We start from the raw sequence: 25,891 nt of genomic DNA, 5'->3' as shown, positions 1-25,891 counted from the left end.
ACCTCCTCCACACTCTGACGCTTCCGAACAATAAAATCCGTTTGGCACGCCGGTTTTGGGTACGTGCACTTGTCTACCGTCCCGCCGCGTCCATTGAAACGAGGCGCGGAGAGCTTTTCCCGGAGAATTTTAATTGTGCATCGATAAGGATCTAAAGAGCAGTGGCGTGCGCGTCCGCCTTCATAAGAAAAACTTAGAATACATGTTCCTGGACACTTCTAAACTTCGTCCAATGAAGAAGGACACAGAGTTTGTGGACTCTTGAGTCATAACATCCATCTGACATTCAGTTCCGATATACGGGATGGACCAGTTTTATCTTGACAAACTGTAACATTGCTAGTAGCTCGTCCCTGTGATTAGAGAGTTGATGCTTTTGTTGTTTTTTATAGGTTAAGTTTTAGTTTTATTTTAGTTAGACAGACTGAGGTTCAAAAAATGCTGCTGGGTTTGACAATCTGTCCTTATGCTCTATGACAACAAATAAATAAATATGTCTCTAGCATTGCTAATGATTATGGAAAAATTAAGAATGTTTGTGATCATTTACAATATACTCTCCCTTTAACTTGTTTATTTACCGATTGGGGAAAAAACGTCAAATATAAAAATTGTTCAAAAATAGTAACCCATTTATTTGTATATATATGAGGTTTTGCAGAAATTACCTACAGATAAAACTTATATATTTTTTAATGGAATATTTTATACGACTACTAAAATAACTAAAAAGTCTACACATTTCTTGTATAAGATATACTATACCAAAACCCAACAGTTTTTACAATATATGCGCTTTTAACTTAAAAGCGACATTAATCAGTATAATAATATTATAGAATTTATAATCATTCATATATATATATATATATATATATATATATATATATATATATATATATATATATATATATATATATATATATATATAAATATAATATTATTAATATTAATTAAATAGGTCGCCACCAAAAAACCAAAAGGTTTGTTTATGACTGACAGCGACCGTTACCAGTCACACATTTAGTAAAACTTACTTTATAGATAGTGATTGTTGATTGATGTTTGTTGAAATTTTTCATAGATACTTTTTTAGTCAACTTGCAATGGATAATTACACATAGTTCCAATCAAGCCAATTTAGCCTTTTTGTTTTCTTTAATAAACGTTTCCAAAATTCGTTGTATACGTGATAAAAGGAGCATAATTTTGTTAAATCTGTAGCTGTCACTGTCAGTTATAAACAAACGTTTTGCTTTTTATTGACCACCTACTTCACAGCTACCAAAGATATAAATGAATAACAAAAAATAAAGATAAATTCTAGAATATTACTTTATTTTTGACTGTTGTTTTTATGCTAAAAGCGCATATATCTCAAAAATTATTATTTTATACAAGAAACGTGGCATTTTCCATTAAAAACTTTGATAGGTGGGAACTTTCTGCAACACTCTGTATATATAAAATAACTTACTATTTTTTGAATAACTTTTATAGTTGGTGTTTTTTCCCCACACGTTAAATAAACAAAATGAAAATTAGAGACAGATATACGCACTTTAACCAACTTTGAAGTCGTCTAAAAAGGAACAATCTGAACAGCATTTTCCAAATTCCCGTAACTTTGGGGTTATTTACAATAAATTTATTTTGAGCGATCCATATTTGAAAATTTCAAGATGGCTTTTTAAGGATACGGGGTATACCCTCCCGTTAAACCCATCAGCAATAATATATCAGTATAAACATTGATTTTTTTAATATTGTCGGTATGTGCAAGTAATTTTTTTTTATCCCTTTGGTTCATTGCTCTTGAAATTCATATATAAAACAGTCTTGCATCCGATTTTTTTTTACGATATACTATGCTACCTTTTTACATTCTTTGTTTGCGCCAATGAGTTCTACAAGAAACATCAAATCGCTGTTTTATTATTTTATCACCGCAGATTATCGAGATTACCTTGAAAAACGCATTTAACTTGAAATTACCCTGTAACTTCCGAAGTTACGGAGATGTCGGAATATGAGGTGCGCAATTAAATTTCTCATAAAGAAGCTGTGAATTAGTTATACTGAAGTTAGAACTGTGCGTCTCAAGCGCTTCTCAAGATAGTCAGTATTCATGATCAGATTAGTATATAGCGAAAGTTTGTCGCCGCCACTGACCATAGGCTTCAGTTCCCCGCCCCGCCGGTGCCCGTAAACATCGGAGTATCGCGAGGGCGTAAACCGGAAGCGCGGCCAACTAACAATGAACCTGCGAGGCTGTGCCACCCACACTTCCGCTTGGCGCGGTCGTCTCTTATACGTACGCGCCCGATCGCTTTTAACTCCACACCACTTACCATGAAAACCATGAAAATTCCAATCTTCTAATTGTCCGCTCGCAAGGATTTTCTTGGAAGAACGTCGTTGGTATGGGTCTCCCCACTCGAGTCACTTTTAATCGGCAATGGCCCTGTGTTCCTTATCTACTGGCCTATAGAGACGAACCTGAAACATAAGAAGAGGAAGAATCGATAGTGATGCAGTTAATATAAGATTTGGCCAACGCAATGATGGTTCATAATAGTATATTATGCAACAAGTGTGAGTCATGAGTTTATGTGGTTATTTGGTATCTGGCAATTATTCACCTGACGCAAGTCAGTTCATAAACTTAAACGTACTGCCAATCAGTCAGTGTCCGTATTACATGGACCACAAAAACAGGCAGGCTACGTCAGAAATCATCTAAGAGATACAGAGTTTAAAACTGAAGGGAACGATCTGGCGTTATGGATTGATGCTAACATACGATTCACAAATAGGCTCTGGGAATACTCCTGTAAACTGTTTAATCAAATATTTTCTTATTTAAATTAACAAATTATCAGTAGAAAAAAATGTTGTATTTTTTTTTTATTTCTTTGTATACATTTGAAAACGCCCTTTGGTTGATACTTGGCCTATCATGATTTGTCATGATTAAATTATTAAACTCCTTGCTTTTTGAATAATAAAGGCACAATAAAATAATAGATGTTAAATAAAATTGCAGCACAGAAGTACAGTAAAAATAGCACAAAGTTAAGACGTACCAATATAAAGTAAGTTTAAAAATAAAATATAAATTAGGTAGGTACATTGATTAAAAACTGCAGTTTCTGAGTGGCCTAATTATAAGTTGAGTTTGAGTTGAGGTTGGGTCCAAACAAAACGTCGTCAATATAAGAGAAAAATATTAGCGACAGCACTTCCCAAATTCGTTGTTCTCTATGAAAACAATTGCATTGCTAATGATTATGGAAAAATGAATAACTTTTAACTCCCTTTAACTTTTTTTAGCCATAAGGAAAAAAACGTTAAATACGAAACTTGTTCAAAAATAGAAACCCATTTACAAGATAGATTTTTATATATACAGGGTGTTACACAAATCACCCACAGATAAAAATTATATGTTTTTCAATGAAAACTTTATATTTTATACGATTAATAAAATAACCAAGCGAAGCGAGTGTTTATTAAACGAGGGATTTAAAAAGTTTACCAAGCCTTTTCCATATAGTACTTTTTCTACGACCGTTAGTTTTTGGGTGCATTTTTGCAAAATAACACGAATACATTCAATGACATGACCGTCAGAATTGACAAATGTCAAAATTCAGTCACAAAATAAAAAAAAGACAATTTTTTATGTTAATTACAATGCGGAAATGATACTTTTCTCTACTATTAATAATCTTCTCCAATGTCGAATCTTTTTTCGAGAACCAGACAAAAATTTTACTATCAGGAATTTGCCTTTGGTGATGTTTTCTAACGTTTTCAACTTCTTCGCTTTTGCTGATGTCAACATCACTGTCGCTGTCCTCTTATTCAATATATCCATTGCCATCATCGTCGCTTTGGCCTGGTTACCCTGACAACAGTTTTCTTTTTAAGTCTAGATCCTTCAAAAAATTGGTAAGGAAGCATCTAAGCTCGTCTTCATCAATGGTATCTTTTGGTAATTTTGCCACATGCTTCAAAACCGGAAAGTAAATTTGTTTTTATACCACTTTACTCTCCGTCTGTGTTTTTTTTTATCTTTATCCATGTTCTCAAGTGTTTACTTTAAAAGCTCATGGAATTCGTTTCTTGGAACCTCAGAAGACTTGGATTACGCATGTTTTAGGATGTTATTTCTCCAGGGCCTGAAAAGTTCGATATCCAGAAGTTGACAAATATGGGTAGTATGCAAACGTTATATTATTTTCTTCACATTGCAGCAGAATATCTGGAATGAAGTGCGATGCTACGCTGTCCCCTATTAACACTTTTTTTCGCTGAAGCAGTATAGCGTGTGGTAAGAAACAAACAAAACAATCATCGACATGTTAATCCAGCCATATGAGCTTCGATTATATCGTGTACTCAATGAGCAACATGGTAGTTAGCAGCATGGGCTGCCCGTCCAAGTGTCCACTTTACCGTACTTGCTGTCGCCGAAAATTGATAACAAGAACACAAGGCAAAGGAAATAATACATTATACAACAAGTGCGGTAAACGACATTTGACTCAGGAGTTTACTCGACACGAGCGGAGCGGAGCGCAGAAACAACACGAATACAGTTTTGTCGGAGCTGTTCATATTGCAGTCTCCTTGCAAGTTTGCTAGAATATATCACCTAAAATTTAACATAATACTTTCTACTATCTTGCCTTTATTTTAGTCAAATAACTAGTTTTCATTCGGTAGGTAGAGGACCATGACAGTAACCTTGCAAATAGAATGGTCTTCCCTATACCGACTTATAGTGTCCTATCTATTCTCAGATGTAAAGTCTCTATATTTCGTCATTTTTTCCAAAAAATTAATTTTTTCTCCGAATCTATTAAATAATGAAATCAATGAAACTAAGATTGGCTCTTTTTCATTTTTGCCACCTGCATTTTTAAAGTGGCTTTGTTCCAATTACACTATGCGAACGATGCATTAAGTGTTTTTTACTGTAGAGTACTAGTAGCAAGCAAACATAATATTTTGGAGTCACAGAAGTATGGAAAGAACTATCCACAAAATCGATTAAAACGTTGAATGCTATTTTTCATTTGTTATTCAACTTCATGGATATGATATATTGATATTCTCTTAGAAATTCTTATCCTCAAAGTTGTCATTAAATTTTCGGACTCCCTCAACAAAATCAGTCTCTTAAAAAAAAAGCTATTCCAGAAAAGAAAAAAAAACTTATACCACAAAGCTTAACTGCAATATAGTAATTCTTGTACCAAAAGGTTTCATGTTTTTTTTTTTCTCGAGAACCATTTTTGTCCCCAAAGGATCGTTAGTGGCTGAGTTTTACTGTCACGGTAGCCATATTAAACAACCCTCGTGTGGCTGTCATTTTGCCAAAATGGTATACCATTAGAAATAATCCGCTAAACATCCCAGCTCCGTGTCTTCACACACTTTGGACGATATTTGTGGGTTGGATTTAGTTAGTTTTGGTTAGTTTCGGCGAAAGTGACTTAGAAAATACTTTTTTTTTTTCCGTAGCGTCACAACCCTTCGTGGGTCTTAGCTGCATCTACGACTCGTCTCCATCTGTCCCTGTCCAACACAACCTCCTTCCAGTTCCGTACTCCCAAGATTTTTACATCCTCTTCGATATTGTCCCTCCATCTGAGCCTTGGTCTTCCTAAGGGTCTCTTTCTTGCTGGGTTTTCTTCCCATATCCTCTTTACAAGACGTTCATTCGGCGATCTCTGCACGTGTCCAGCCCACCTGAGCCTTTGTGCTTTTATTTCGTTTACTAAACTCGGTCTTTTGTACATGTCGTTAAGCTCCGCATTCGTTCTTATTCGATATTGACCCGTTCTCTCATCTATTGTTGGTCCAAAGATTTTCCGCAACATCCTTCGTTCAAAGCGTCTTAACACTAGTTCGTTCTGCTTTGTCATTGTCCATGTTTCCGAGCCATACATTACGATTGGCTTGATTACTGCCGAATATATCCGTAGTTTTGAGTTCCTAGATATCAGTCGGGACTTAAACAGGTTCTGCAAGGCGAAAAAACATTTATTGCCCTTTTGTATTCTTGCTTTTATTTCGCTGGTGATATCGTTATCCGAAGTTATAACTGCTCCTAGGTACTGAAATTGGTTTACGCATTCAAAATTGTGGGTGTCCATGGTTATGTTCTGTCCTATTCTGCCCCTTCCTGCTCTCCGTCCGGCCCACATATATTTGGTCTTGTCCTCGTTGATCATGAGTCCTACCTTCTTGGTCTCCTTCTCTATGTTCATGAACATTTCTTTTGTTTTAATCGTACTGCTTCCTACCGTATCAATGTCATCGGCATATGCCAAAATAATTTCTGGGCCCTTATTTGTAAATATTTCCAATCCAATATTCGCTTCTTTGATGGCCATGTCCAGTACAGTAGAAAATACTTGTCATCTAACAAATCTAACCTAAATTTAGGTGTCACCTAGCGCATGGGCACTAAACATTTTGATGTACATGACCACAATCAACTTGAAAACTTATCCAAAAAATTCGATGCCGAGTCATCTCGAGGTGACACTCGTGTCGATGAGATCAAATTACCGACGGCTAAAATTAATGAGCTAAATGTATACGAAACGGGTCTGAGCAAATCGTAATTTAGATTTTTCATTACCTCTAGTGCCCTAAGCTATAATAAAAAAAATGTCATTATTCTAAATAGTTTTTAAACAAAAATTATTAATTTTATGTTTGTATATATGTGTAATGGTAACAGGAATACCGACAGTAATTTTGGAATTTGAATTAAAGCGATTCCGCAACGCCCAAAGTCGCCCATAAAAACGATTAAAATTGCAACGTTGTAATGGGGTGAGGTTTGATTTCTCGCACATTGTTGCACATTAGATCATCCGCAATCAACGCGTATTCTGTGTAATTAGCTTCCATTGTGGTCCAGCTGTTCAAAAGTCTAATGATCTCATCGACAAGTCGTTAACAGCCAGCTCTATCATCGATTCCCACGATTACATTGGGCTTCAATATGTATTTGCATATTAGAATAAAATTATTCTGTAACGAGCGTTCAATTTAATAAGTGTCTGCTATTTTAGAACGATTTGTCAGTACTTTTATGCCAAAAGTTATAAACATGTGGGTTTCTTCAAGATATTTCGAAATTGTTGCTAATAGCGATTTCGCCTTCACTCAAAAATGATGGAGAAATTCATTTGCTTTTTTAACAACAGACGGGTGGACAACGCCTCCTACAAGTAAGAGCTAAATTAAAAACCTATTCAAAAAACCCCCCGGTATCAAAATTTATCCAAAATTATCATTATTTTGGAAATTATGTAATAAAATGCAAAATGTATCCGTCATGGAGTGACGTACGTCCATTTTTATGATAGTAAAAGATGAAGACTGATAGATAATTATCAATAATTTCATATAAGGTGATGGCTTCAATATTTAAGTAATTAAATTAAATATAAAGAACGACGCTCCCTCCATTTTGTGAAATATTCAATTCGGTTGCTTGTTACAGATTATCCGAAATGTTTACCCTATAGAAGAACTAACTCTGCTAAAAATTGCTCTTTCAAAATACTTGTATTTAGAAAACCTTCCCAACGATCTGTAGACATAGTATACGATGTTCTTGTTTGCGTCATTGCTTCATCTTCATAACTTAATTTAATTACTATTTCGCAATCTCGAAATATCTGATCCAGAGACTCAACCAGACCATCGAAGAGTCACTTAAGAGAGCTTCAAAATTATGTATTGCTCAACCACCTTGAAACTGTCGGAAAGATATAAAACTACCCTCAATATTGAAATACTCAAAAATTCATTATATTTATTTCTAATCTCAAAAAAATCACGTCTTAAATAAAAAGTAACTTAATAGAGCTTCAAAATGTTTGCCCAAACAACTTGAGACTGTCGTGAAGATATAAATGTGTTTTTAATGGAAAATATGTACCACTCATACACATGTTGCATATTTTTGAAAACCTTATAACAAATATTAAAAAAACACAACCTTTAGTTTATATACAAAAATTTGTGAGTTTCAGGAGAAACTTACTGGACCTTGCGTGAAAAGCCCTATCTAGACCAGTGTTAATGCATACCCGAACTACCCCAATAGTGAAATACCCAAAAATTCGTTATATTTATTTCGCGACATCAAATGACATTGTCCCAGATAAAGAGTCACTTAGGAGGGCTTCGAAACGATGTATTGCTCAACCACCTTGAGACCGTGGGGAAGATATAAAACTACCCCAAACAATGAGGTACCATAAAATTGGTTTTATTGATTTCGGAATTTTTTTCATATTTTCTTTACAAGTTCCTGTATTATCAGCATGGGCAGGGCCTCTATGTCTCTAATAACTATATAACTACAACCCTTAAATCATTTTAGATCACTTTTAGAATCACTTTAGATACTTGAAAAATCTGTATTATCAAGGTCTGGTGCGCATTTAATTAAAACAAATCGAAATAAAAGAACATTCGTTATTTATTTCTAAAACATAACTACAAATGTAGGCATTCCTGTGCCTTAGCCTTTTCTAGTTGTCCCACACCGGTGACAAACTATACAAATCATCAATAACACTCTGTATAAATGCACGCGTCCTTGGTCTTTCTAATACTAGTTAAAGCCCATATTTATCGATTTTTTTTGGATTTTTATTCACTTCCTCTAGTTCTGACACGGTTTCGAACGTTTTTTAGCCTATTCGTTAGATATTTGATTTGGCAGGCACTTATTTGTAGTACACGGCTTGACGCTGACGTAATAAAAGGTCGTCAACATCTATACGAATTGGCCGGTGGTTTTACTCGGCCCTTTCCGGTAAATCTTGGTTACAGCGTTGCCGGTTGTGGGCGGCAATATGTCGAAACAACGACGGAACAATAGTTAATCAGCGGCCGCAAAAAAACCGATTCACAAATAAATAAAACGTGGCGTCACAATAAAGTATCGCTGAATCGGAGGTGTGATCGTGGGCAAGATAAAGCGGCGATAAAAAAAACCTTGATCGTTAACGATCTGCGGCTACCACACCTGAGGAAAGTATCGTTAAATTGAGATAAAATATAAACTGACAGCCGAGTGCGTTTTTCCTCGTGTTCGAACGCCTTTTTTTCTTTCGATTTACGTTTATTCTTGGCGCGTTCCAAGTTACCAAGCGTCCTCGTAACACCCAAGCAATTTCGGTGCGACAGATTCGCGCAAGCGCAGCCTTTCACGTGTTACGTTGCTATGGTTACTTTGATTGCTGCTATGACAACGACAAACAACTCTCGAAAGACGACATTGCATGGAAAGTTAGACGCTGTCATTTGTGACTAGCCTGTATTAGTATATTATGCAACAAGTGCGGTAAACGGTATTTGACTCACGAGATTATTTGACACAAGCGGAACGAGTTTTTAATAAACGAGTGACTTAAAAAGTTTACCGAACGTGTTGCATACTATAGTTGTTCTACGACCGTCAGTTTTTGGGTTTTTGGGTACGCAAAATACGAAAATATTCACTGACATGACCGTCAGAATTGACAAACGTCAAAATTCAAAGTGTGAAAACATCCGATTGCTCTCAAATCCGTGCGGTAAAATCCCGGAAATGTCCGAAGTGGCTCGGATTCGTGAGAAATGAAACTGACGTGGTAAAGTGACGCTTCCCGCACGCTAGATCGGTGTGTAATTAGGTATTTTACAAACAGGAATAGAAAAAATATATTTTCGCCATAGATATGTGAAATGTAGGTCATGGTATTAATTTTGCCTGGTTTTGCTTTAAAGTATTTTTATTGGTTAGTCTGTTAATTTTGATATTTAAAAAAAATAAATAAGAACTAAAAGTTCAGATTTTCACGAAATTATATATTATGACATGACAATTGTTTCGACAACACCGTGTCTTTATCAAATGTGATAAAGACACGGTGTTGTCGAAACAATTGTCATGTCGTATTATATAATTTCGTGAAAATCTGAACTTTTACTTCTTATTTATTTTGATAAATGGATTTTCATCAAGTAAAAGCCACCTCAGTTCAATTTTTGATATTTTAGATTTGCATTGATTATTTTAAAGGACAGGATGCTTCTGTCGTTCTGGTGACGTCAGGCATTAAAGAGCTGATAACTCCCGAAAATAATTTCTAAAAAAAAACTGTTAGCTAGCTAGAAACCTATCCAAACCAAATACTCAGACGGCAGCTCACTAGGTAAAGCAGACAGCTACGCATGGCCACAAATATTACGCATCATTGCTTACTTAACAAACACAAAGTTTCCTTCGTTTTAAGCGTTGCCATTCAAAGGCGTTTTTGGCATTCGATGCTCTTTCATTCGTTCATGCGGCCATACCAAAGCAGTTTTTATCTATATATTTCATCTAAGAAGTATTTTTTGCTTTTTTTCTTTTACATTCTTATTCTAGTATTGTTTTTTCTTGTGCTATTTTCCTTTGAATGCGTGGTTCGTCTCGACTATTCAAATATTTGTAGTAATATGTCACCCTTGCTTTGGACCTTCGGTGACTTTGATTTTCTATTTTCACCTCACTTTGCGCTTTCTTGTATGTTCTGTTCACTGCTTCTTTGTCCTGTTTACTAATTCTTGTCTGCTCCATTGCTTCCTATGACTTCAAATGGGGTACTGAATTACAGACTTTTTTTTTATTTTTATTTGATTTTATTTTATATATTTTATTTTATTTATTTATTTGTTTATTTACATTTAATTCTATTCTTTCTTCCTTTAATTATTTTATTAAGTATTTCACTTCCCTACCCTGGGGATTTATTGTTTTTCATCTTTTTTAGTATCTGCTTGATCTCTTCGACTGTTATATCTAGATCGATTCTGTTTACGGGATGCTCTACTACTCTACTACTGTTAAAAGTTTCGGATAATGTAATCTTGGATTTTTAGATACGGGTGACTTTAAAAATTTGGCATTTTTAGGCGCCGTTTGTAGTTCGGGTATGCATTAACTTCTGCAAAAGATAAACACTGGCCTAGATGTGGCTTTTCACGCAAGATCCAGTAACATCATTAAGTTTATCCTCCTATATTTTTGTATATAAACTAAAGGTTGTGTTTTTTTGGTATTTGTTATAAGGTTTTCAAAAATATGCAACATGTGTATGAGCGGTACATATTTCCCATTAAAAACATATTTAGATTATATATCATCATGGATACCACCTGAAACATACTATCCAGACCAATTTTCACCTCTCCAGTTACGCATGAACGAACTACCAAATATGTCTAGAAATGTTAAAATTGTCATCTAAAAATCCAAGCTTGCTATGACTTTTGTGTTTGTCCCTCCTTTCATTTATTAAAAAAAAAGAAAACAGCTTGCGTCGTCACACTGTGCAAAGCCTTCGCTTGCTTCTGTTAATTCTTCGTGTGGAAAATGCGTGGCCCGGTGCGGCTTTATTTGACAAGGTCAGATAAAGATTATCTGACTGGCGTTATCTAAACACAAAGACCTAGTTGATAACTTCGTTTCGTTTAGTCTAGACACTAGGATTCGGTCGATAATGTCGGCTTTTGAAATCGATGCCGGTCCACGCCCGGGCCATTGGCTCCAATTATTTACTTCAGTAACAAAATACGGGGTACTCTTAAAAAGATCGGTTTAGGATTTTGGAATATTTAAAAACACTATTAAAACATGTGCAAGACGTTTAAAAAAACTTACACCTCTTAACTTAACGCTCTTCGGTATTCGTCATCCAAAAAATCGAAAAAAAGTTTATATTAAAAAATAATAATAATAAATATTGTTAGAAAAGACGATGAAAAACAATTAAGAAGATGCTAGCTCATCCACATGGTTAAAAGATAATATCAGATTATCGGATTTCTAAATGTCGTACAATTCAAACAAAATATTTGCTAGTTGCCATTAAGCCTATTCGTTTACCGTTCCGATGAGTTCTGCTATTGTTGCCTCTTTTTAACTGTGTACGTTAGACAGAGAAAGATTATTATTGGATATGTCATATAAGCGGATTACACACAATTTGAAAACGTTATGTTGTTTATTTAACTTTTACAATTGATCATTAAGTAGTTTGTTTAAAGAAAAAGATTGTAATTAGAAGAAAAATCATCCAAGGATAGAGCTTCTAAGAGGATTGAATTTTTAATATCGTATAAGTAAGAAAAAGCAGATCCAAACCTTCAATTTTGTTTTGTTTGTACTGACGAGACATGGATATTTGAAAATCGTGCAATTGGTCTTGGCAAGATATTAATACAAAAACTGTAAAATCCGCTAAAGTTCAAGTGAACGGTATGTAAAATTTTTCTTGGAAACTTAAATTATAAATGTCACTTTACTTACCGACTAGTCCACTAGATTTTAATTGTAGCTTATAGCACGTAGTATTTAAATTCTCCTTTGCATTCGTTACAGAGTATATTTTTTCCAAACAACACGAATACATTCACTGGCTGATATATATTGCATAACATTCTTCTGTGTATTAGTTATCGGGTACATTTTTGCAAAACAACATGAATACATTCACTGACATGACCGTCAGAATTGACAAACGTCAAAAATCAAAGCGTGCGAAATATCTCCGAAAACATAGTATATTATGCGGTAAACGGCATTTGACTCACGAGTTTATTTGACGTGAGCGCAGCGCAGCGGAGCGAGTTTTTAATAAACGAGTGAGTTAAAAAGTTTAGCGAACGTGTTGCATACTGCACTTTGTCTACGACCGTCAGTTTTTGGGTACATTTTCGCAAAACAACACGAACAAAACGTCAAAATTCAAAACGGGCGAAATATCTTCGAAAACATCCCGGAAACGTCCGAAGTGACTCGGATTCATGGGAAACAAAACTGACGTGGCAAAGTGACGCTTCCCGCACGCTAGATAGGTGGGTAATTAGGTATTTTACAGACGGGAGTAGAAAAATACATTTTGCAAATTTTCATCAATTTTATTTTTTTAAAGGTCAGTCTTTAATTCGATCCTGGAACGGCAAAGAACTTCACAATTTCGATTTAGTTGAAGCAAAGTTAGTCTTTTATGTACCGTGTTATAAAAAAACGTACAATATTACGTTTTGCTTAAAAACCATATAACCCAACCAAATCTATCTGCTCGTTAAATTGCCGTTCAATAATTTGCCAAAAAAGTATGCTAGACACCCTATTCGTCGAAAACAAACGCTTGAGCTTGTTTACGGAACAATCACTTATCTTATCTTATATCAAAGTTTCGTTAAGTACGACACCCTGCATGTCTGCGTTTTTATTATTATTTTGCTTATATCTGTGGACGCTTATTGTTATTAGTGTAGCAACTACAGTGAGCCTCGGACAATTTGCTAATAAAAACATGAAATTCAAACTTGAGGAAGAACCACATAAATTTTTGTTTTGTTGTTTAGTGGATAATTATTTCTCCCCGAAGAAATATATTTAAAAAAAATATATACGCTTAAAGTTTACCCTGTGGCCGTCAGGATGCGTCAAATGTCAACGATGGGTATTGTTAGACTAACTTGAACTCTTCCATAGTACTGTTTTTATGATTGTTGTGGTAGTGGTATTATGTACGTCTTTGAAGAAGTTTGGATTAGTTTTTCGATTATTTTAGGTAGTTTTAATAACAATTTCAATCGGATAATCTTTCTATAGTTTTTTCTTTTATAGTGGTTGAGTTAATTTTAAGGCTTTGAATAGTTTAGACCGGTAGATCTGCGGAGAGTTAAAGGGAATTGGTAAAAGTCTGCTTTACTTTGTTCTTATTTTTAGAGAAATATTTGCTAAATATTTAATGTTGTATGCATTATATGTTACCACATAGAAGTTATAGGTTATGTGTTTTAACCTCGTTCATGCAGCCCATTTTGCGAATAAATTATTCTGAGTTATGAATGAATGAATATACTAATAAACACTTATAGCAAATGAAAAAGTTAAGTGCAGTAGCACATTATTGCGAAAATACTATGGAAACGTATCGGAGTGACATTAATTTTAATGTTTATTTGTCTTTTACATTGTATCGGACATTCCCATTTGAAGAATATAATACACAAGCAATTGTGTGCGCAATTTTCAATATTTCAAACACAAGAAAATGTTTATGAACTTTGTCAAAGACATTAGTTTTTATTCAATTTTGTTCTGAAATTTTTTGCAAAAACTCAATAATTATAACAGTATACGAAAAGAAGGACCATTGAATTGTCCACAGTCAGGAATAGGGAGACATGGTTTGTTTTGCAAATCGCACCGACGTAGTCATCAGTGGAGAAGCAGTGCAGAAAAGTGGTTTGAGGTGACAGACATATACGTATGATATGATAAAGAATACTTAACACTGAACGTTGAAAAGTGAAACTTTCGTGGCTTCCCAATGGCAAAAGTGAATGGCCTCAATTACCGATATATCAGTTCAACTGCAACTGAACCATTAAAATAAATAAAACTAATAATATTAAATACCTTCCTGTCTTTATAGAATTAAATTTAAGATGGCGAGAGCATATTGAATACATACTAATAAAATTAGAAAATTATTCTATAAATATTATCAACTTAGACAGTTTGCTTCACTGTATCATTGCATGGGATGCAGCCGAGAAAACCATAATTGAATAAGTTTTGATTGAGGTTTGATGCCCAAGTATTACAACTTTCAATTGTATATCAAATTAGCAGTAAGATTAGCAAAAAAAATCAAAGATACTTGCAAAAAGTAACACAAAATACCACGAGACAAACACGAAATAATAACTGCAATGCAAGAGTATCTAAATGCCAAAAAAATATGTTTTATGCGATATCAAAAATATTTACCACGTTGCATTTAAGAATAAACCATTTCATAAAATAAAAAATAAACCCAAGCAGCGTATAATCTCTGCGTATCACTGTTACACTTCGATTTGTACCCCTTATTGTTAATAACCCCAAAATGTTATAATATTTAAATCAAAAAATAATTTTGGTCAATATTTGGTTCGATAAACGGCATTTGAGTCACGAGTTTACCGTTAGTTTTTGGGTAAATTTTTGGAAAACAATGCGAATACATTCACTGACATGACAAGACAAACGTCAAAATTCCAACCGTGCGGTAAAATCTGCGAAAACATCCGATTGCTCCGAGATCCTTACGACACCGTGGGTCACGAAACTCACGTGATAAAGTGATGCTTTCGGCACTAAACAATGGTGTATAATTAGGTATTTTAGACAAGGGCGCAGAAAAAAATATTTTCAGCACCATTATAAATTATTACTTATTGTTACTAGCAACCTGACGATGGAATGCGTAACACGATGATGTTAAAAGTGGTTCCATTCAGCCGATATTTACAAATTAATCAACTTTAAACTATTGCTGGGATTTAGACCACTAACTATTTCATAATGACATTGTACCAAAAGACACGTTACAAATTTGTGTCACTATAGCGGTTTCAGACTTTTTTTTTGTTCATATATTTACTGCGATTTTATTGAAATTCTTGTCACATTACCACATTGAACAAAAGACATTTAAACGCAGAAGAGAAGTTTAATATATACAGCAAGCGGAATTAAAGATAGTATTGTTGGCAAACATCGACTTGTGTGGCGGTGCCAGATTTATGTTTGTTTCCGTACATATACTACGGGTTAAAGTTGGTAAAATCAGCCTATTTTTAACGAAAACCATATTTGGCAACTAAGAAATATTAAAATTATACACATACGTTACAGCTCCCTGCTTCATTACCAATCCCTACGTCTAATTATAGTAAAATTCCAAAAATATTCATTTATACCTTTGCAAAAAAAAAATATTTGCATTAGAAGTTTTATGCGACGTTGCCGTGCGAGCACATTTTCCTGAAAGTTTCTGATAGAGATCAATACTACATTGACGTTTCTGTTATTCAATTTAACGCAGTTATATAGCCAACCCACAAACCAAAAGTTACTAAATATTAACACTTGTTTTCATTCATTGCACACAGTATATTCAAAGCCGATAGTTACCATTACGAACGCAAATAACTTAAATGTGTTCGAAAATTACTGTAGTTGGACAGTGGAATCTACAGACTTCACCAAAGAGGAAGTACAGGAAGAAAAGAAACGGTAATAAATGGGCCATCAAAAGAATCATACTAATACATTCGTTTAAAAAAAAAAACAGAGAGCAATAAGAAAATTTGGAAGGAAAAAAAGTGATCTATCGTCTAGTTGGGTGTACCGTTAGTAAAACAGGATAAATATTTAAAAAGCGCGAGGCAAAGTCTCATGGAGGAATAATCCCTCGTCTTCTTGGAAGAACAAATGACAGTATTCATTGACTTCCTGAGAATAAGATCGGTTCAAAACAAAATATAGTACTTTGGTATTGATATTAGAATTGGTATGGGGCGAAGTAAAAGTGTTTGTTTGCAAGGCGTAACGAACCCTCTTGCAAGAGGGGCTAAACACAGTAGATGGTGAAAAATGGGTAAGTGAATGGAGTGATGTGACTGACACACAGGGATGTTGATAACATACAAGAAAAGCTGCAAAGCCCCTGGGTTGTATTTACTACAGTTCATATGTCTGCTCGCAACATAATGATGATGAAATACATAAATAAATACACATTACAAATATACATAAAATTTTTATCTTAATAGTATTTTTTCATACATAGCATCAATAGCAATTTATATATTTTCATATCATTCACACTTCTATGTAAGGTTTTATTCACTTGACTTTAGAATAATTAATATCTCAATTATATGCCCATCTCTATAATATAATTACGTATAATTAGTACTATATTACTTATTACTATATTACTTTACATACTTAGTTTATAGGGGAATAAAAAACCGGTAAATATTTCTTTTTTTTTTTATTAGAACCAGATGAAACTCCACCCAACTGATTAATTAAGTTATTGTCCGAGCTTTTTAATATTGAAAAAAAAGGCAAAAAGGCGGAAATTCAAAAAATGATTTACTGTTTGACTTGAGGAGCATATGTAAGCCTTGATAACTAATATAATTTTCCGAATTTTTATTTTCAATTTTTTTTCACAACCTCAAATATGAAAATACATAAGGAAGTTTTTCAAAAAAACGCAGCTTCTTATTCTATAATGATTAATATAAACATTCCAACTATGTAAACAAACTGAAAAAGTGAATGTAGGAGACAATAAGACGTGTTTTTATTGTGCGTTTTACTTTGCTAAGTTGAATACGTATTCTGTTTTAATATAAGTGTTTTTCTGTTGGGTGAATTTGGTTAAAAAACATCAATTAAGCATATGGAAAGTGTTATCTGTAAAAGTGTTAAATTTGAAAATTACAAAACAGTTACAGAATGTGACAGGATTTCACAATATCAACTAAGTAATATTAGAAATGAATTTTATGATCGCTTAGGATATTGCTTAACTGTTAATGAAGGGTTGTTTGAATAATTACTTAAGCAAACTTTAGCAATGCTTTGAAGCCGGATTTTTATTATATTTATTAATGATTTTTAATAGAAATTTGAGGGTCAAATTTATAATCGTTCCTGGAACTTTATTTTGAATGTGTGAGACCAAATGTGCGCGTTTTTATTGTAAACTTTTTATCATAATCCCATCATCCAATACCTCCAACACTATTCAACACATCCCAATGGTTTTCTGTTTCACTTGAAGAGCATTTTCAAAATTTTTATTTTCAATTTTTTTCACAATCTCAAATATGAGAATAAATGAGGAAGTTTTTGAAAAAAGCGCAGCCTCGTATTCATAATAATTATTATAAACATTCCGACGATGTAAACAAACTGAAAAAGTGAATTTAAAATACAATAAGACGTGTTTTTATTTTGCTTTTAACTGTGTTAAGTTGAATACGTGAACTTTTTTTAATATTAAGAATATGAAAAGAGTTATCTATAAAAATGTTAAATTTGAAAATTGCAAAACAGTTACAAAACGGTATTCCCTTAGAATGTGACAGGATTTCGCAATATCAACTAAGCAAAGTTAGAAATTAATTTTATGATCGCTTGGGATATTGTTTAACTGTTGATGGAGGATTGTTTAAATATTTACTTAAAAAATAAAGTATATTTTATATATTGTTTTGTAGCCGTAGTTATTTTTAATAAAAGATTTGAGAGTTAAATTTATATTCGTTCCTGGAAGCTTATTTTCACTTTCTTTATTGTAAACCAACCTTTATTTGATATGTCAACTTGAAGTCGTCAAGTTTTAGAAATGGCGTTATGGAAAATATATCGTTTGTTGGTTTAATAAAATTTACTCAAACTCGGCATATGAGTTAATCATACCGGCCCCTTCAAAAAGTTATATTGCAATTTTGCTATAAAATATAACAGGGGGCCGATATTTGGGCACCTAAAAATTTACACCCGGAATAGAACGCAACGCCGCTCGCGTAAAGCGACCTTAACCTAGCCGCTTCGGGTATATACAAACCTTGCAGAGACGCAAAACAATCGTATCCTCAGATAACGTAAATGCGTAAAAACTGGCATCGAAAAACTGGCATCCGTGTAAAATTAATATAACATTATTGTATCGTGGGTGGCGGCGTTGCAAAAACGAGACGTACGTCGAATAAGATGGGTGGTAAGCGTGCAGACGGCCCGGGATGGCGGGGGCGTCGTTTCGCGCGTTTTTAGTCGGGTACGTCGCGGCGGCGTCGTCGGGCGGCACGGCGCTGCCGGTTGATTCGCATAACGTCGCGATTCGGCGCGGCAACGACTGACGCGACGGCGTGCTCGACGCCATAACCCACGGTTTACACGTCCCCACCACAGGAGACTGAACGCCGGCACGGAAGGACCCCTTCTACCGGGACCCGTCAATAAGTCTTCGTCGTGCGACTGTAGTTCTATTTGGATTTGGAATCGGATTTGCAAATATTACGTGGACCATTCCGTTACTTAAATTAGTTCAAAAAAAAAACATATTCCTGTGGATATGCTGCAAAAAAATTCGTTATATTTCTTTCGCAAACTCAAGATTCAAATATACTAAAAGTAAAAAAAAATCACTAAACTTAAACTTGTACAATAAACTACCAGTTAAAGTTCTAAGTAATAGAAAATTAAAAAAAAAACATCTTTTCTTAAAAGGCATTGCTTTTACTCGGTCTAGGAATACATGGGTACTCCCGCTGCGATTGAAGTCTATCGAAGAAGCGTCTCACACAGGCGAATTTTCATCAAAACCTGGCCAGAACTTAAAAATCTTGAGCTAAATCCATTACATTACAGTAATCTAGTCACCTAGCTATTATAAATAAACAAACTTTTGTTTTGATTCGCGTTGCTACTCGCCATATTGCTATTGAAACTTGAAAGTTTATTAATTTGTATTCATTTAATCAGAGTGCATCAGTGTGTATTTAACCATTTTTTCGAAAGTTGGTGATTGAAAAATAATAAAATTATAGTATGGATCCTATTGCTAGTGGTAAGTACAAGCATACAATTATTATTATCTACGCAATTATTGTCATCTATGAATTGTTTTAATGTCACAATGGCGTCATTTCTTAAAGTACATAAATGTTTCGTTTTCTTTGGACAAAAAGTACATTTCCCCGCGTTTCTCCATCTTCAAATTAGCATGGAACTCTTATTTAATATGTTTTTAAAAAGACATAATTCCTTATTTATGCGATAATTTGCGATTTTTTAAGAAGTGCTGTCACTGCTGGTATATATTTTTAATTTTGGTAAAATTTACTATTGTAGGGTTTTTGAACATTCAAAATTCAAAAATGCTAATGGCAATCTTGGTAGATTTACAGCTTTTTGAGAAGAAATATTTATATCCTAGACTATTAAGTGTTTGTTGACTAATGGATGACATATAGCATACATGACACTCTAAAACCTGTGTTTGGCCTGTGTCATTTTGAAAATTTGTGACACAGAAAGTTGTTAGGTATCTAATCACATTTTTTTTATATTAGACCAGGAATTATGGGATATGTTTTTGTACTAGATTTTCATGGACGCAACTGTACAAATTTCAATAGTCCATAAAAAGACTTGTCATAAAAATTTCTGCATGGTTATTGCCATAAATAATAAGATTATACTTGCGAAATTCCTAATACTCAAAGTACTCAAATATCAATATCTCATCTTCGTTGTTACCCCTTTTCTCTAAAATATTTATGATTATATTTTTGTAATATTATTTTGATAATTACATATACATTATCATAATTCAAGGTTAAAATTAGAACTGTTTTATGTTTTTCTTCAATAATACACCTTGTTGGTGTTGTTAAAATAAGTTTTAGTAACTGTCACTGAAAAATGTGAACAAGTAAGAAACTAAATTAAAAATATTCTAGCGTCATTCTAAAAAAAAATTATTAATCAGTATTTAATTTAGGTACGACTTTTTGACCACACTGTATATTTTTACGTTAAGCGGAATAATAGTGTAAAGTAAAATCATTAAAATTTATACTTTTCTTAAATAAATTCATTGTTCATCATTTTTAGATATTTTTTAAGATAAATAATATTGGCCAGCATTTTGATCAAATCCGCCTGTGTGCGTCTGTGAACGGCGTGACTGTCCAATGACTTTCTATAATTTTGTTGATGTTGCTTCCTTTTGTTTATTTATATAAACGACTTGTTCTTTGTTATATACATTATGTTATGTATTATACACTGTTTTATATAATTTATTCATTGTCTTGTTTTTTTATACATATTTTTTTAGGTATTGTATTTATGACTTGCCATAATTGTATGAACAAAACGTGGTCAATAAATTCTATTCTATTCTATTCTAAAGAGTCACTTAGGAGGGCTTCAAAATTATGTTTAGCTCAACCCCCTCCAAAAGGACGGGAAGATATAAAACTACCCCCCACAGTGAAATACCCAAAAATACGTTGTATTTGTTTCACAGTTTCAAAAAAGTCTGACGTGGTCCCAGATAAAGAGTCACTTAGGAGGTCTTCAAGATAATGTAGAGGAGGTAGCTTTCTATTATTTTTTGTGGCTTTTAACCATGAAGTCGATTTATTTTTGACTAACTTTAACTAAATTTTCCCATTTTTTTTCTAAGCTTCTGGCAGTCGTGCCCCATTCTCCCCTATTAATGATGTTATACATAATATTTATAATTATTTATTAAAGAGTATTTCTTAAAAAAAACGTTAGTGATTAGTTTCTATTTTTCTATAGAATAAAAATTTTGTTATTGGTATATATAAGATTTTCGAAACCTCTGGCTCTAGGCTAAATCCATAGAATTATCCAAAAAATAACTAACTAACCATTTTTTCCAAAATATACAAATAACCAGAATTTATGTTCGTTAATAATGAAATACACAAAAATTCGTTATTTTTAGTTCGCAATCTCAAAAGCATCTGACATTGTCCAAGATAAACAGTCACTTAGGAGGACTTCAAATTGATGTATTGCTCAACCAGCTTGCGACCGTCGAGAAGATATAAAACTGAAAAATTTATTGTATTATTTGGTCTCCACACAAAGCTATGCATTAATCCACTCTGTATAACGAATTTCTCACTCTCTACACGGAAAGAAAAAAGGGCATAATTTTATCTCTAGATGATAAAGTTGCTTTAATTCAGGATATAGAAATGGGAGAAAAGATGAGGGAGAAGTGATGCGGAACGTCGATACGGACTTACACCGTCGACTGTATCCACTTTGGAAGTGCAACGAAAAAGTCATTCAGGCTGAAACAGCAGGCAGCCAAAGCCAAAATTTGAAGATTTGGATCGGGCAATATTGCAGTGTCTTAAAAATGTACCACTCTCTGGATCTATCGTAAAACTAAAAGCAGAAAAGTTTGCTGTACAGTTTTACATTATCGATTTCAAGGATTCGGAAGGATGATTGGGGAAGTTCAAACAGAGACATGGTATAAATTATGGAAAGATAAGTGGCGAAGCCCGTGATGTCGACAGAAACGTCACCAACGATTGGCTGGAGAAGATGTGACGAAACTGGTTTTTTTACGAAATGACGCCAGAAAAAAATCTTAAATTTCGAATCGAAAAGTGTGTGGGTGGAAAATTTTCTAAAGAACGTATAACAGTCTTAGTAGCTGCCAATATGAGTGGGAGAGGAAAAACACGCTAATCGTGATTGGAAAATCAACTAACCCACGATGTTTTAAGACAATCAAGCATTTGCCGGTCACTTACAAGGCAAACAAGTCTGCATGGATGACATGGCAAATTTTTGAAGAGGAGATACGGAAATGGGATGCAGAATTAAAGGGGAAGAAAATATTATTTCTCTTAGATAACTGGCCCTAAACATCCTCATATTCCAAATCTACAGAAGAACAGAACAACAAGTGGATCAGAGCTTAAAAAAAGTATTAAGAATCGATACAGGAAAACCATTTTGATGGAAACGATCGAGTCCGAAGACAAATTTTCTATTAATATATTAGATGCAGGCAACTTTATTAGTAAAGGTTGGAAAGAGGTGACAGCAGAAACAATTCAACACTCCCATCGTCATGAAGGACTGATTATCGAGACAGAATGCGAACAGAACTTGGAAATTGATCAGCCACTAAGCGAGTGGATAAAGCAGTTTCAAACAACAATAGATCAGGATTTTCCTACTACAGCAGACTTGACAGAGGAAGCCATATTACAACAAACAAGAAAGGGTGAGCAAGAGCATCATGAGGAAGAAGAAGATGAAGAAGTTGATCTGGGACCACCACCCACCATTCAACAAGCCCTATATTCAGTTAAGCTGTTAGAGAATTTTTTGTGTATCATGGGTAAGATGCCCCTCTCGAAGGAATGGTGAAAATACAAGCCAGTGTACGAGATGCGTATTGTCATACTAAAAAAATTCAAAAAAAATGACCGATTATTTGAAACATTAAATGTAGTTCTTAAATATTTATATAAAATGTTCCTAAATAATTGTTAAAATATGTAAATAAAATAATTAAATATTACAAAACACATATGCGTATTGTTATGTTTCAAGTGCCTATAACTATATAACGAAAACTCCTTATAACAGAAAAAAAGCAGTCCCTTTAATTTAGCTCCTTAGTTTCGACTGCATTTAGTTCGCAATTTAAAAAAAAACTGACGTCCCAGATAAAGAGTCACTTAGGAGAGCTATCTACTCTCTCAGGACCGAGCATACTGAGGAGCGAAGTCACACATGCCATCAAGCTGATGAAAAATAACAAAGCTCCGGGCCCCGACGATATGTTTTCAGACACGCTTCATTTAGTCAGCGAACAAAACTTGGAAAAGATCGTGACACTTTTTAATAACATCTATGATTCCGGACACTTCCCAGCGGATTGGCTCCGCTCTACGTTCGTTGCAATGTCAAAGGTGAACAGCGCAACATCATGTAAGGATTATCGTCTCATTAGTTTAATGAGCCATTTTCTAAAACTTTTTCTCCGAATACTTCACACAAGGCTCTATCGGAAATGTGAGGAAGTGAGTGGGGCTAGTCAGTTCGGATTCAAGAGCGGGTTTGGAACTAGAGAAGCCATATTCAGTCTTCAGACGTTGGTCCAAAATTGCCAGGATCAAAGAAAGGATGTCTTTATGTGCTTCATCGATTACGAGAAAGCGTTCGACAACGTTAAACACGACCTTCTAATGACATACCTTGGAGAACTGGGACTAGATGGAAAAGATATAAGATTGATCGGTAATCTGTAATGGCACCAGAGAGCGGAGGTTCGAGTGAGCAACGCTGGAACAACCGAAGATTTCGAAATCAGAAAGGGCGTTCGTCAAGGATGCATCCTGTCCCCCATGCTATTCAACCTATACGTAGAAAAGGCATTCTCCGAGTCCATCTCGGGTAGTCCTCTTGGTATCAAGATAAACGGAATCCCCATCAACAATATCCGGTACGCAGACGACACCGTGATATTGGCAGACAACGCACAGGATCTCCAGAGTCTGCTAACGCAGGTCAATGAAGAAAGCACAATATTAGGCTTAAAAATTAACGTCAGAAAAACCAAGGTTATGATCGTTAGTAGGAGCGATATTCCTAATGCGCGAATACATATCAATGAAGAAAACATCGAACAGGTCACACAATTTAAATACCTGGGATGCATGATCAATAAAGGATGGGACCCGGATCAAGAGATAGGATGTAGGATCGAACAGGCTAGGACAACCTTTTTGAGGCTCGGAAAATTCATTACAGACAAGAACTTGAACTTTGGCCTCAGATATAGAATGGTGAAATGCTATGTCTGGTCCGTCCTCCTATATGGTGTCGAGGCATGGACACTGAGGGCACAAACCATCAACAAAATTGAGGCTTTCGAAATGTGGATTCTACGACGTATGTTAAGGGTGTCTTGGGTCGATTACGTGAGGAATGAGGATATCCTAAGAAGAGCCGGCCTGGCAGAGCGAGAACTATTCGAGAACATCAAGAAAAGGAAAACAGGCTATCTCGGACATATAATCCGAGGAGAGCGATACCACTTTCAGCGTCTCATTCTTCAAGGCAAAATCGAAGGAGGAAAAAGGGGAATAGGCAGAAGAAAGTTATCGTGGCTAAGAAATATCCGACAATGGACAGGGATAAGTAACTTCCAAACGCTACAGAATGTTGCAATTAACAGAACCATCTGATAAGAAGGCGATGAACGCCCACGCAGAAATCTGCTTGGCACCTGAAGAAGAAGAAGGAGAGCTTCAAATTATGAAATGCCCAAAAGTTCATCATATTTATTTCCCAATCTCAAAAACATCTGACAGATAAATTAGTCACTTAGGAGAGTTTCAAAATGATGTATTGCTCGACCACCTTGAGACCTTCAAATGACGTTTTATAGAAAAATGAATGAAAAAAATGCTGCCACTTTGTTCTTGCAGTTGCTTTAAATCATAGAAATTTTCATGGGTCATCTCATGAACAAGATATGCACATTTTTTTGCAGTCTGAATTAAAATAACGTATTGTCCTGGAATATAGTTTGGGCCAGCATTGATAAATATTTGTATTTGCTTCTCAATGACGCTGTCAACATTAACCCCTTCTTTCTGAGATTGTCCGTGTAGTAGAAATTAATACTACGATTTTTAAAATCGGCTTCTTTACTATTTGCAGAACTGTCGGTCTATTAATTAAACAAAGATTAACCTGATAAATGCCTGTGGTAGGGACTTCTAGAAGGTTGAGGAAGAAATCAAATATTATATTAGCAAGTTAACTGACTTACCTAAAAGCTCCACTGCTATTCTGGGAAGGAATTAAAGCTTGATTTTTTTTCCTAAACTGTCGGGTTCTAGCAAAAGTATCTTATTAGAAACAGCAAGAGTCAAGTGCTTTTCATTGGGATATTCTACCTCGAATATTTCTTCAGAAACTTGCAAAGTGTCAGCAAGTGGTAATACTGCATTTTCTTTAAATTTCTCTGTGGCCATTTTCAAGATTTCGCCTATACGACTTGAGGACAGAAACCAAATTTTAGTTTTAAGATATATTTTATTAAAATAGCTATAATGTTGTCCTAAAACATGATTCTGCACTAACTCGGTAAATAGGTCACAGAAACTGCGTCGCGATTTTATACGCTTTTTGTTTATTTAATGATTTATAAAAAAAAAACAATTAATACAAAATTAGTCAAATTTGAGAAAAAACAAATATAATCACCTGGAAATAATACAAAACTTTTTCTTTCATTCAAAACTCTAAATATTCTTAAATTGCTGTTCACTGTTTATCATTAAAAACGACACAAATCCAAATAAAACACCTTTGACCGGTCTTTACGCGAATATTCCTGCTAAGATCTGAAATAAAATGAATAATAGAGTGCTT

The 25,891-nt window shown here is 34.4% G+C and overlaps 1 protein-coding gene across 1 annotated transcript in view; it reads right to left on the bottom strand.

The window, feature by feature from the left end:
* Positions 1-18,801, bottom strand: part of LOC132705913 (Krueppel-like factor 7) — a 169,114-nt gene extending 150,313 nt beyond the window's left edge. The window contains exons 1-2 of the mRNA XM_060676877.1: positions 18,504-18,801; positions 2,352-2,499 (exon numbers count right to left, since the gene is read on the bottom strand). Of these exons, the coding sequence (XP_060532860.1) occupies positions 2,352-2,363 (12 nt within the window). The 5' untranslated portion in view covers positions 2,364-2,499; positions 18,504-18,801. The remainder of the gene's footprint in view (positions 1-2,351; positions 2,500-18,503) is intronic.
* Between the last annotated feature and the right edge of the window lie 7,090 nt (positions 18,802-25,891).

The sequence above is a fragment of the Cylas formicarius genome, unplaced genomic scaffold (genome assembly GCF_029955315.1).
Source record: "Cylas formicarius isolate icCylForm1 unplaced genomic scaffold, icCylForm1.1 PGA_scaffold_8__14_contigs__length_24414737, whole genome shotgun sequence".
Taxonomy (NCBI): domain Eukaryota; kingdom Metazoa; phylum Arthropoda; class Insecta; order Coleoptera; family Brentidae; genus Cylas; species Cylas formicarius.
The sequence above is the reverse complement of the archived record's forward strand: the minus strand, read 5'-3'. Positions and strand labels throughout refer to the sequence as shown.